Here is a 13,773-nt window from a genome sequence, read left to right as displayed (position 1 = left end):
AAATGGTTTCTACAGTGAAGAACCCTGTCAGATACCTCTTAAGGAACCTTAAGAAAAGCTTAAGGAAGTTTTGTTAACTCATAGGAAATTTTGATACAAAGTATTCTATTGTTAAAAGGTGCTTAATTGCATACTATATGTATCCAAGGGATACTAATTAATTAAATAAATGCTCAGTTCATTTTAATTTAATTACTATCTAGCAGCTAAAAATTTTTTGGTCCACAATATTATTTTTACCTTACATAACTGATACCATGCTGTTCATCTATTCTACAATTAATAAAGTTAGAAGGATAAACACAGAGTAAGAAATGAAAGCAAACATTTCCTACAAAGTAAGTTAAATGTATCCTTTACCATAATATATGTTTTGTCGCAGTGAAGCTAAATTGGGAACAGAAATCCATGGTTTCAGCATGCATAGTTGTATTGGTTACTTACTACGGCTGTAACTATAAAATGATGAAAATGAAACAAAGCAAAACATGGAAAGCAAAATGGGAAGCTTATTTTCTCACAGTTTAAGAGTCCAAATATCTGAAGTTAATGTGTCAATAAAACCTCATTCTCTGCAAAGGATGAGGCTGGTGGGAATCAGTCCCCTGACGCTGCAGGCTTCTGCTGATTATGACAGGATCTGGTGCCCTTCACTCTGGCTGTATCAGTCTGTTCTCTGCATATCTTCACATCTATTTCACTCTTGAGTATTTCTCTATGGTGTCTGTCTGTCTGCATCTTTCTTTTTTCTTTCTTTTTTTATTTTTTTGAATTTTATATTATTGGTGGTTTGATGGTATTTAGATTCTCTAACCTGAAGCACACCTCTTCATACTAGATCAGAATGCATCTTTCTTGTTATGCTATCTATGATGGCACTCATGACCCACTGGGTGACTAAGGATAAAGTTCTCTTGTGAGCATAATTTGCCATGGAAGGTAACAGACATTCTTTTGCCAAATAAGTTAACATTCCCAGTTTTCAGTAGTCAATCGATAGATATCCACGACACCATTTTTATGCCTATCCCTATACTAAAAAGAATCATCTAACTGCAATTTTTAAATGCATAGCAATCAAGAAGTTCAAATCTGTGCATTTTTAAAACATATATTTTATGTCTACTGAAAAAGAACTTTTCCAAAACCGATTTTTTTAAAACAACAATTATGTTGAGGCTATTGACAAAAATCTTCAGTTTTGCTTCTAACAAATTTTCTCATAAGTTATAAAGATTTCATCAACAGGCATTTAGATCCATATACTTTAAAATAAGCAAATACATAATTATTAAATACCGTAATGTAAATGTGTAAAACAATTATATTTAATGATATTTCTAATCATATTTTTAAGTATATTATTAATAAAATCCCAGGATTTCTACTAGGGTAATGATAGGAACTGCTTTCATAGACTACTAGGAAATTATCATGTTGTAAATATTCACCACATTTCTATTATTAATTACTACTCTGGAAAAAAAAAGATATTTCATAAAGAGATTATTTAATTGAACAAAAAGAAAACAAGATTCATAAGAGTAAAATGGAACTGGATGTCCATGGTAGCTTAAGCCTGAAATCCTGAAATCTCTGTGTTTACAGGGGCTCAGACAGGAGAATTATGAGTTCTAGTCTATCCAGGGTATTTAGTGAGACTAGCTTCAAAAGAGCCAGAAGAGGGAGGAGAAAAGGGAGGGAGGAAGGAAGAGAAGGATCAAGAGAAATATTTTAGAAGTAAAAAAAAGAACAACAAAAAAACCACTTTCTGAAATAAAAAAGAACAAAACAAAAGCACTAGATTGTATCCACATGATTTTGACAAATAATACTTAGAAGTAAAGAAATAAAGATGTACATATTTTAAATTAGTGCCTTTAAATGATCAATACTACCATGAATCCTTGAACAGTTTCAGATAAAAAGTATAGGCAAACCCGAAAATAAATAGAGTATGCTCATGTCATCATTGGTAGAGGAATTTGTAGATGACAAGACTTGAGCTTTAATGTCCAAAGGAAGAGTAAAAATAAAAACAGGGTTTCTACAAGTTCCAGCATATAAGCCAATATAAGAATCTAAATTAAGATTTAAACAAAAAAATAAAACGTAAACTCCAAATATCTGTAGGGCAAAGTCAGAGCCATTCAGGAAGCTCTTTATCTTTGAACTTAGCAACTCTCCTGTGAGCATAAAAATAATGCTCTAAGACATAGAGCTTAGAAGAGGTTGGTTTGTATTTAGATATCTCTGGAAAGTACTAGAAAAACAACTTCTTGGTCTCTGCAGGATATGGATGAAAGCATATTTTCATTTAAAACTGGCCTTACAACTCTTGTCTGCTGCCTGGTTGGGAGTGTGTAGGTTGGCATTCACAGCCTCATGGATCAGCATCACGGCAAAATGATGTGGTTAAGATTTGTTAACAAGAAGAGTAGGGCATGTCCATGATGTCAGCACTCAAAAAGCTGAGGCAAGGGATCACAAGCTTGAGGCCATCTGGGTCTACAAATAACCTTGAGGCCAGTCTATACTACATAGCATGATCTTGTCTCAATAACAATAATAATGATAATATTTTAAGTCCTTCAGTGTGTAGTCTGTCAGTCAATGTTGCTAAGATGCATTACAAAATGAAGTGAAAAGTCATATTCTAAATAACAACCCAGAAAAATTAAAAGCATCACACATTAATTTTTTTCTATTACTAATCATCATTGTTTTTATAGCTTTTGCCATTGATTTACTAATATAGACTCCTGATCATTCTGGCTTTGGGGTACCTTGTTTATTTCAACAATTAGTGATGTTGGTTAACCTAAATGCTTCTTTTCAATCTTTTACTTTTCTGGATCTCTACTCTTATTCAAATATCTTTTTTTATTTTTACTTTTTATTTTTGAGAATTTAAAAAATGAGTATTGTCTTTTTCCATCCCTCAGCCTCTCACCAACTCCTCCCATGCCCCCACTCCCTTTAAATTTCTTGTCTTCCTGTTTAATTATTATTGTTACACATACATACATACACACATAAATATACATGCATATAAATACATATATACCTGTGTAATGTACTAAGTGTCCTTTTGGAATTAGATAATCCCTGAGGGAGTCAGTCCCTGAAGAAAACTGTTACAATATGTATAAAAGAAGACTCAATTATGTGAATATGGCGTTTGAAATGTCTTAGATTTTCTACTTTTCACTGAGTTACTATTGCACAGAATAAGCATGTGACTTGAGTCGTATAGTTTTCACCAATTCTCACTTCTTCTTTTGGTAGTGGGCTGAACCCAGGGTCTTACACTTCAACTGTGTTGTGTCTCCAAACCCTTAAGTTGGGTTGTTTCAGTGGCTATGCATAGTCAACATCCATTAGTCAATCATGGTATTTTTCCAGCATGAATGATAATTCCAATTTGCTTTCTAATCATGGCCAAAAAATCCTTTTATTTAGTTTCTAGTGTGTCTGTTTGAAAGTAATCAATAAATATTTATTACAATATATACTATGAGCTATTAAATGTTATTTTAATGGATATTTATGATCCATCACATCAGTTTTAACTTACTCTTTTATATCTTTCCAGTTAGTGGATTTTTAAAATAAAATGTATCCTATGTATTAATGACTACACTGTAGTTAACCAAATATTTGATTTCATTTTAAAATATATTTCTTTCTGTTGCCATAAAGGCAATGAGCCTAGTGTTTCATACACAGCAGATGCTCGATAAGCATGTTAATCAACTAAAGTCAAATGAGGATAGTCTGGCAAGAACTTATTTGGGAAGGAGGTTATCATTGTTATTAATTGCTTAGTGCCCTCTGTCTTTAGTTTCTAGGTACAGGCAATAGACTCCCTTCATGTAATTTAAGAATAAATGAGTTTATTACTCATTTTCAGGAAGCACCAGAAATTCCATAGAATTAAAACACCACAAAACACAGCAAAGAAATAAAACTGACAGTGAAAAAGTCCATTCAGTGTCAACATCTCTGGAGGAAACCTCATTGCCACTGCACCATCTCCTCAGGCTCGTTAATAAAGCTGTTGCCTGAGTTCCTCCAGAACAGCATCTGCTGGGCAGAACTCAAGCCATCTAAAACTCAAACCTGCAAAAAGTATTCCACAAGAGCTGCTCTACCTTTGTCTTGGCTTTATGAGTAATCTGGAAAGGTTTGGAAGGACACTGAGCCGTGCAACATGCAGCATTCAACACACAATTTGCTTCTGAAAGTGATATTTTAGCAGTATACATAAGGACAGTTAATTTAATATGTAAGCATTATTGCATTGAGTTATACTTATCAGTGATCATTCAACATATCATAATACAGCAGGAAGTTGTATAGTATGATATAACAAATGGAAAGGAAAGCAGTTATTTGACAAATTTTATAAATTATTTTACTATTGTTGAATTCATAAAAGAATAGAATTTTCAGACACCTTTTAACTAATGTCCTTTGCACCATGCTAATGCTTACATTACTGAACATCATCTTTACTTCAATTTTGGTTTGTTTTATCTATACTGACTTTAAAATAGTTATAAAATTGACAAACTGTTCAGATTAATGAAAAAGAAGAGACACAAATCGATAAAATTGGAATTAAAAAGGAAGACACTATAATGGATATTGAGATAATTAAGACTCATATGGACAAACTAAAATTATAGGGGGAGTGGTGGAGAGGAACACAGGTGCTATCAAGGGGGAAATGAGAAAATGATGGGGGATTTTTAACTGGGGAGGAGATAAGGAGGTGAAAACAGAGGGAGAGGGGGAAGGAGAGATAACACCAAGGATGCTTGAAAACACCATAGAAAGCATACTATTTTATATACTTACTTAAAATGCACACAATACATCTTTATACATATATGTTTTAATGGACTTGTACAGTGGAGTAATAATGCTCTCCCCAAAAGTCATAGACTATCTAACAAAACCCCAATGCCAGGAATAGGAATCATCTCTTCAAGTTGTTGGTCTGGGTACCAAAACAATATTTTCTATTCCACTGCCATTGGGTACCTCCCAGAACTTGGAGATAAAAACCCATTGCTGAAGGCACCACACACTTTGGACACAGTACTTGGAGGAATTAAACTGTAATTGACCTGGAAGCCTCCTCTGTGAGGACTTGCTCTCATAGTATCAAAAGGTGACATGCAAGCTGCCAATGGAGTGAAGCAACCAATTGTCTTTACTGAGCTGTAAAGCCTATGGACCACAACAATGACCAGCCTAGCAAGATATCCATAATGGTGCAATAGCAACACTTTTGTCTTAGAGATAACCTACAACTATCTAATTGAACATAAGGCCCAATAGAATAATAGAGGGAAATTCATGCTCAGTACTTCACCAAACATCCACAGCTGGAGATGTCATAGACCCTAGAGGAGAGCCAACAACTGCCATTTTCCTAAACCAATATAATTTATAGCAATACTAAATGCCTGTCTTTATCCTCACAGATAAAGAATCTCCTTTTTGCAACAGATGAAGTCTATAACAGAGGCAAACAACTCAACAAAAATAAGAGAATGTGGGGTGCCCAACTGCAATGAATATATCTACAACAGAACTCCTACACTACTAAGATTCAGAGAACACAGCAGAAGAGGAAGCAGAAAGGTTGTGTGATCCAAAGGACCAGGATGTCAACGGCTAGTTAGGGTCTTCTAAACATTACAGGGATGCTACCTTCATGAAATCGCCACAACATAGTTGACTTTAAAAGACCTACATAATTAGAACACCAGTTGAAATATCAACATGGATTGGATAGGAAAATTTCCCACGGTCTCACCTCTAGTTGAACAGCTGCAGACAAAGACTGCTGACAGGGAGAAAAAATTTTTTCTAGGGATGAACTCCTGATACATTAGCCAATGCTAAGTAGACAAGTGGTCAACCCTAAACACATGTACATACAATCAATACTAAATGGACTCAATAAGTTTTAATTATCTGTCTATTGTGTGTGTGCGTGTGTGCGTGCATGTATGTAACAAAGATAGCTACAAAAGAAGTCAGGAAACTGATAGGGAATTAAGAGGGATTTGGGAGGAGTTGGAAGAAAGAGAAGGAGGCATGAAAGAGATGTAAACACAGGACTCATGTATGAAAATTTTCAAAAGAACAAAAATATGAAATAAAAATTGTGTTCTAATAAACTGTAGAATCCAAAAGAAATGGAAGAATTAAAAGATCTATATCTTATCAAAGTTAAATCAAGATGAAGTAAATAATTTAAACAGCCCATAACCACCTCTGAGATAGAAGCAGTAATTGGAAATCTTTTTTAAAAAGCCCAGGGTAAAATGGATTCAGTACAGAATTGTGCTAGAACTTCAAAGGAGAACTAACACACCAATGTTCCTCAAATTACTCAATGAATAGGAAAGGCAGAATCTCTTTCCTTCCCTGATGTCAAAACCAAATGAACATCCAACGAAAAAGAAAAGCTATAGATCAAGTTTCCTGATGGACAAAGATGCAAAATTTGTCAATAAGATACTTGCAAAAAAAAAAAAAAAAAACCCTCAAGAACACGTCAGAAAGATCACCCACCATGACCAAGTCAGCTTCCTTAGAAAGATACAGAGATGGTTCAACATTCATAAGTCTGTAAATGTAATCCACCACATAATGGACTACAGGTCCCATTTCATTAGATGCACAAAAGCCGTGTGACAAAAATCTAATGTCCCTTCGTAATAAAAGTCCTGGAGAATCTAGGGATAATGGAAACGTATCTGAACATGATAAAGGCAATATAAAGCAAGTCACAACCAACATTCTGCTAAATGGAGAAAAACACTTTTTGGAACTTTAATCTCAAAGTTATTTTGGAAATTAGCCTCACTGCGATTGTAACTCTGAAGGCTTCCGTTAGAAGTATTTTTGGAAAGGCTTTTTCTACCTTGACAGTCTGGGTATTCGGTCCTCCGCTGTTTGGGAGAAAGGCAAGGTTTCACTGTTCTTCTACTGTTCATGGCTGCCTTTTGTGTGGCAAAGTGGAAGGAGAACCACATTGCAACCATACTCCACAGGTATCCCTCAGCTAGCCTCCCTTGTTCAGTTGGCACTTATTGGTGGACCAATAGTGCAAAATGATTCAATGTTATCTGTTACACTAAGGCATCTATACATGCTTGCCAACTGGCTATTCAAATTACACGCTTTTCACTGATGTTTCCTCCTGTCTTGACTGTACCTATTGCCTATGTAGGTGAGCATTCCTAAAATTGGAAATGCGAAATCTCCAAAAATGGAAACTCCCTTAAGCCAAATAATGCCACAGGTAGAAAAGTCCACATCTAACCTCATGTGACAGGCCACAGTCAAAACACATGTGCACTAGCAATACTGTATAGATTACCTCCATCCTACATGTGGAATGTAATGATGGAATATAGAAAAATCCAAGTTTAGGCTTCCATCTTATCTCCAAGATACCTCTATATTTATATGAAAAATTTCCAAACATTTGAAAAGCTGAAGCTAAATACTTCTTGTTGTAAGCATTTTGATAAGAGATGGGTGACATATAATTATTACTTTCTTCACTGATGGAGATTGACAAACTTACTGATCAAGAACTTTCCCAACTAAGAGAATGGAAAAACACTGGCTATGGCCATATGTTGCCTTCCTCCTTCAAGTTTGGCATTGATTGTAACTGTAAGTGTGAGGTACAAGGAGAGGGCTACATGGATGTGGAGAGACATGGAATTCAGGCTTGTTCTGAAACAACTCTTGAAGCCAAAAAAAGAAGTCCATTTCTTAAAATGGTAAGCAGTTTAATTATTTATTTCATAGATAAATAAGAGAATAACTACATGAAGAAATATTTAGAATATTAAAACTATAAAGAATTACAATTTCAGATAATATGATTAATGTAAAGAAACTAATCTAAAATTTAATTAAACTCACCATGACCAGGAGGAAATTTTTTCCACTTACTAAGTGCAACTAGATCATATATGGACAAATTAGGCCAGTCTTTATAAAAAGGACACTTTTGGATTAATTTCAACTTTTGTGTATTTTCACATTTTATTTTTTCCTGTAAAAGAATGACATCATATAATTTCAAATATGAGATAATTTAAAGATGAGAAAAAAATATAGAAAAGAAAGACAAAAAAAGAACTCTAATGATAATAAAAATAAATTTGAAAAGTGTTTGGTTATCACTACAACCATGAAGCAGTACTGAAATTTTAATCTTAAAATTGATATACTATTACAATTTTCACTTTTGCCATTATATCTTACATTTCTATAAACATTGAAAAATAAAAACTTGTCAGCAACAAGGCTAAACTTAAATGTCATATTTGACAAAAATCATGAAATTCATTCTGATAATTGGGAAATAAAAACAAGCAAAATACTTTTGAAGGTAGAATATTCAAAAAATAATTTTTAATTCTGAAAAAATTGCTTACACCATGGACACCATTATATTAAAGAAATCACCATTATTTGAGATGCTAGCAAGAAGAGAAACGTCTCTCCACCTCCTTCCAAGTTAAGCACTGGATTTGCTAGTACCCTGCAGGACCAGGACCAATCTTAGAGCCTATCTGGAGATGCAAGGACAGCAAGTCCATGGGGACCTCTGACGTCCATCATTTATACAATCTTTTTCTGCCCTCTAACAGAAGTAGGAGAGAGGGACTTCAGGGATTAGACTAGAAAAAAACTAGCAATTAAATCTACATAAATTAGTTGCCTTAAACATAAGAATTAGATGCCCAGAATTGAGTTTGAACATGTTTTTATTCAGTTCTGAGTTTGGAAGTTTGTGTGACTATATGGCTATGCAGCATTTCAACCATTCTGAAGTAATACTAATGTAACCTGTTGAAATCTTGAAAGCAACAGTGCTGTGGTCTAACTATCTTGTATTCCCAGTGCACAACATCCTTATTGACACACAATCTCCCTATTTGCTAAATGAATGAGTAAATGATTTGAAATTCATAAAAAAGTAGAAAAGTACTCAAAAGGAGACAGAGACCTTGGCCTTTTATCTCAAGAACTTATCACCAGGAGAAACTGCATAAATGATAATCACCAGGTAATCCACATTTTATTATTTCTATGTCAACACAAATTTTAAAAATAAAACCAACTTGGATGCCATACTAATTTTACCTTTTCATATTCCTTTGCAGGGATTTTAAGGATTTCACAATCCTCTTCTGTCATGATTGAGAATGGAGCACCATCTAACTCAGTCTCGGGTGTAATGTCCAGGGATCCAAAAGTATTCCACTGTGTCAGCTGTGATAGTACCAGAGGCAAGTGAACTCCAGTAATACTCATTGCCATCTACTATCCTAAAAATATCAGAACCACATGAAAAGCCTAGATGAGTCTGTAAGAGGGACTTCAGTCCTGACTCCAGGGCAGTGAAAGAAGGGCTCTCTCTAGTCTTGAATAGTTCATCCTTTGCTCCAATGTTAATTCATTTTCTATATTTTATTTATTATTTTTATTTTATATGTATGAATGTATTACCTGTGTGCATGAAAGTGCACCCATGTCATGCCATGCCCGCAGAGGTCAGAAGAGGACATCAGATCCCCTGGAACTGGAGTTATGGACAGTTATTAGCCGCCATGTGGGTTCTGGGAATCAAACCTGGGCCTGTCTCAAGAGCAGTCAGTGCTTTTAACTGCTGAGCCAACTCTCCAGCCCCAATGTTATTGCCTTAATGTCTGTTCTCCAACAATATAAAGAAATAAATACAATGATAGATCTCATTTTATTTTATTCACTACTTCTTTGAAACACCAAGAAAATATTTGGCATAAATAAGTTACATAATTATTGAATGAAAGAAAAATGAGAATACTCTCTGTTTGGCTTTCTTTATTATTCATCTCATATGTTGGTAGTGACAACAAAATGAATAGAATTCTATGCAGTAGACAATTCACATAGGCCTGTTCACATAGTTACCTAATTTGACATGTGACATAAAAATATTAAATATAGAAAACAACCATCACTAAAACATATATTGCAAATCATCAGAGTAGAAAGAGACTATATACAATTACATAGAGTATCTATATCAATGTTTTCCTAAGACGCTCTAGGGTTTATAATGGAATAAGGGGCATGTTTATATGAGAAACTGAGGAACTTCTTAAAGGGCGGGAGAGATGGTTCAGCAGTTAAGAACATTGGTTGTTCTTGCAGAAGGCCTGGGTTCGAATCCCAGCACCCACATGGCATAACTCCAGTCCCAGGGCATCGTGGTGTACGCCTTTAATCCCAGCACTCAGGAGGCAGAGGCAGGCGGATCTCTGTAAGTCCCGAGTTCAAGGCCAGCCTAGTCTATACAGCTGAGGCTACAGGGAGAGCCTATCTCAAAAAGACCAAAATAAAAAGAATTTTCCCTTTCTGACCTCCACCGGCATTGCACAACACGGGTGCACTTACCTACATGCAGGCAATACATGCATACACATAAAATACAAATAATAAATAAAATTTTTTAAAAAAAACCTCAAATCCCTATGTCTATTCAAGATATTTGGTGAGGGTTAATGAGTATACTTTTAAAAATACATAGGACTAACTTTTTTTCTTTCATAATGAAATAAATAACTAAGTTAAAATGAGCAAATCCAGGTTGAAAAAAGAAATTAAAATTTGCAGAGTTAGTAGTCCACAGTGCTCTCTCACTGGAATGAGGTCATAAATGGCTGAGTTATAGAGTTTGTTAAATATGGAAGGTCAGACATAAGGTTCACAACCATGCAAGATGAGGAATTGGATTTATTACTAAAGCCTTGGAGCTTAGATGAATGTGGGCAAGTGAAACTGCATCCCTAGTCCATGAAAGCTGCGGAGACATGCCTTCCAGCTATGAGACACAGACACAGCAAAATCTAGCCCCGCACCCTGCGTATATGGAGAGTATCCATTTTTACATAGTGCAAGACCCAAAGCTGGTAAGTTAACACAAATTCTAGTAGATCCAGGAAGGGACAATCTTTAAACCCATGCATAAATATAAGAGGAAAGGATTTCTCAAAAGAAGCAGGTAACCTTGCTGATGACAGAATAACAATAAACTTACAAGCCATATATGTAAATAAACCCAGATGAAGAAAAGTCAACAAAGAAAAAGAAAGAGAAGAACAACTCCCAAAGAAAACTATTCAAATTTAATAATTTTTTCTATAAAAGCAAACCATAAAATAATGGAAACAAAAGAGAAACAACTGAGGGAAAAAAAGACAAAATTAAACATCTATAAATAAAAATTACTAAAACTGCGTTATTTGTAGAAAACGGCAAATTAAAGGATTCATGACACGGTAAGATCGTAAGACTTCTACCTAAAAGAAAATATTGAAAATGTAGAAGAGAAATAAGGAAGGCTGAACAGATATAATTAAGCATGTATCTAACAGAACTTGCAGAAGAAACAAAAAAGATGTGGTAAAGGTGATAATTAAGTGAAAATAAATGCAAAGGTAAGCCTTCGATTAAGGCGCACATAAACATCAGAGGTATGTCTTCTTTGACACTTATGACCTGTGCTTTGAATTAAGGGATAGTCCCCAAGCTGTTCTTTTTCTCCAGCTGCCTCCTTAACTTCTTGTTTTTACTGAGAATTTCTAGCTGACTTTTTTTTCTATGTGCCTCTAAGCATTGCTAATTGTTAATAGTGGGCTAGTATAAATTACTTAGCAAGCCATTATGCAGAGAGTTTTCCATGACTTTGAATAATATTATTGAAGCTTGCTTTCTTGATTCATTGACCAATAAGATTAAACTTCCTCATTTTAATTATGAAACAATGAGATTCCCAGTATCCTTTATAATTTTCATAATATTTCTATTTCATTCTAGAAATAAGTTCATCTTAAAAGTCCTCATTAGGAAGAACTTTCAACCTAGAATTTATATTTACTCAAAATGGGAATATAGAATTATGGCAAACTAAATAATACATTGACTGATTTTATGCACTGTATTAAAAATTATGAAGAGATGATTAATGACCAGAACAATATACTAGCAAAGGAGAAAGAATGCAAGGAATTTGAATAAAATATTGGTAAATGAGAATACCATTATTGATAATTAGAAACATTAAATTAATAATATGGGTTACTTTTTAAAAATATTTTAGTTATTTTTAATTTATGTGTATAAGTGTATTGCTTGCACATATGTAAGTGGACCTGTGTCATGCAATGCCCACCGATGTCAAAGAGATCATCAGATTTCTCTGGAACTACATTTATGGATGGCTGTTAGCAGCCATGTGGGTACTGGGAATCGAACCAGGATTCTCTGAAAGTGCCCTTGACCACTGAGCCATCTCTCCAACCTCTGAGTTGTTGTTGTTTTTTTTTTTTTTTGGGTGTGTGTGTGTGAAATTTTTATTGAATTTTTGTGTATTTAATACAGCATATCTTAACCAACTTTATGTTGCCTTCCCCACTAGCACCCTCCCATGACCCGCCCCACTGGAATTCATGCATTCTGTAATTTGTGTTAAAGTCTATTATGTCAAGTTAGTGTCCCCAGACATCTTTCAGTGAAAGTTCACCCACTGAGTTCTAGTCAGTTTATCTAGAGTCCCTTCCTTTAAGAAGATCAGCTCTTCCTCACTGGGCAGTAATCAGCTGCTGATAATTCTCCAACAAAGAAGGAGGCCTGTTGCCCATTTCCATAGTTCTGTGATGGGTTTTTGTCTGCTTGAGTTTGAGTGTGTCTTGTGCATTCTGACACCATTACTGTAGGTTCATATGAGCAAGGCCATATTTAAAATACTTTATAATAATGACTCTGGTTATAAGAATTTGACAATATTTGAGAATCTTTATATTCTGTGTCTAAGAAAATTATTTATCTAAGCATAGTGGAACACTCTAATAATCTCAGCAATCAAGAAGCTGAGACATAATGATTAAACCAGCTTGGACTGTTGAGTTCCAGTCCATCTTGTAGCTTTAAAAACTATATTTTGTGTTAAAAATAGAAACACAAGCAATAATAGAAAATGGACAAAAATTATAAAAACAAACCAATAATGTCTAGAAGAACTGACTGACAACACCTCCCAAGGAAGCCTGCTCTCCTCTGTTAAAGAGACAGAAAATGTCATACATAACTCTGAAGGTTATTAATACCTTTAAAAAACTGTGAAATTGCCTAGCAGTATCTCCTTGAAAAAAAGTGTTGCTCACCATGCTGTATCCAGAAACTGTCCTCATTTAAATTAAATGCATTTTAAGGTTATATTTGCAATATATTTTTCTGGCCACTTGGTTTCATATATATATGAAATTTGTTATATGTAACCTACAGAGTCTAAATTTTGACAGTTTTGAACCATCTAAATGTCTCAAATAGGAGTAATTATGACAAAAAAGTAGAAGTAAAATATATTTTTAGACTTAGTTTTGGTAATTCACACTGGCATAGCAAACGACTTACAGTGTCAATTCAGAAAATGAAGTGCAACTGTTCACACCAGGCTGTGAAGATTTATATGCTCAGTAGACACAAAATGGAGTTAAAATAGAAAATTTATTAACATTTATTTCAAAATTCTTCTTTTCTCAGTGGCAACAGATGTAATATGTTAGATTTATAAGCTCTGGGTATTCGTAAAAATATATCTTAAAATACAATATCAAATCAACATGCTGAATTATTTTCTAAATGTCTATTCTCCCTTGATGTCTGAATACCGAAGCACAG

General features: G+C 34.4%; 1 protein-coding gene across 1 annotated transcript in view; it reads right to left on the bottom strand.

Annotated features, from left to right (window-relative positions):
* The window catches only part of Cnbd1 (cyclic nucleotide binding domain containing 1), a gene marked incomplete at its 5' end in the record, with an annotated part of 314,182 nt that overhangs the window by 13,391 nt on the left and 287,018 nt on the right, over positions 1 to 13,773 (bottom strand). Inside the window, 2 exon segments of the mRNA XM_008851107.1 lie at positions 7,963 to 8,095; positions 9,184 to 9,321. Of these exon segments, the coding sequence (XP_008849329.1) occupies positions 7,963 to 8,095; positions 9,184 to 9,321 (271 nt within the window).

This window comes from Nannospalax galili, unplaced genomic scaffold, assembly GCF_000622305.1.
Source record: "Nannospalax galili isolate Female #2095 unplaced genomic scaffold, S.galili_v1.0 scaffold1205, whole genome shotgun sequence".
NCBI classification, from domain to species: domain Eukaryota; kingdom Metazoa; phylum Chordata; class Mammalia; order Rodentia; family Spalacidae; genus Nannospalax; species Nannospalax galili.
The sequence above is the reverse complement of the archived record's forward strand: the minus strand, read 5'-3'. Positions and strand labels throughout refer to the sequence as shown.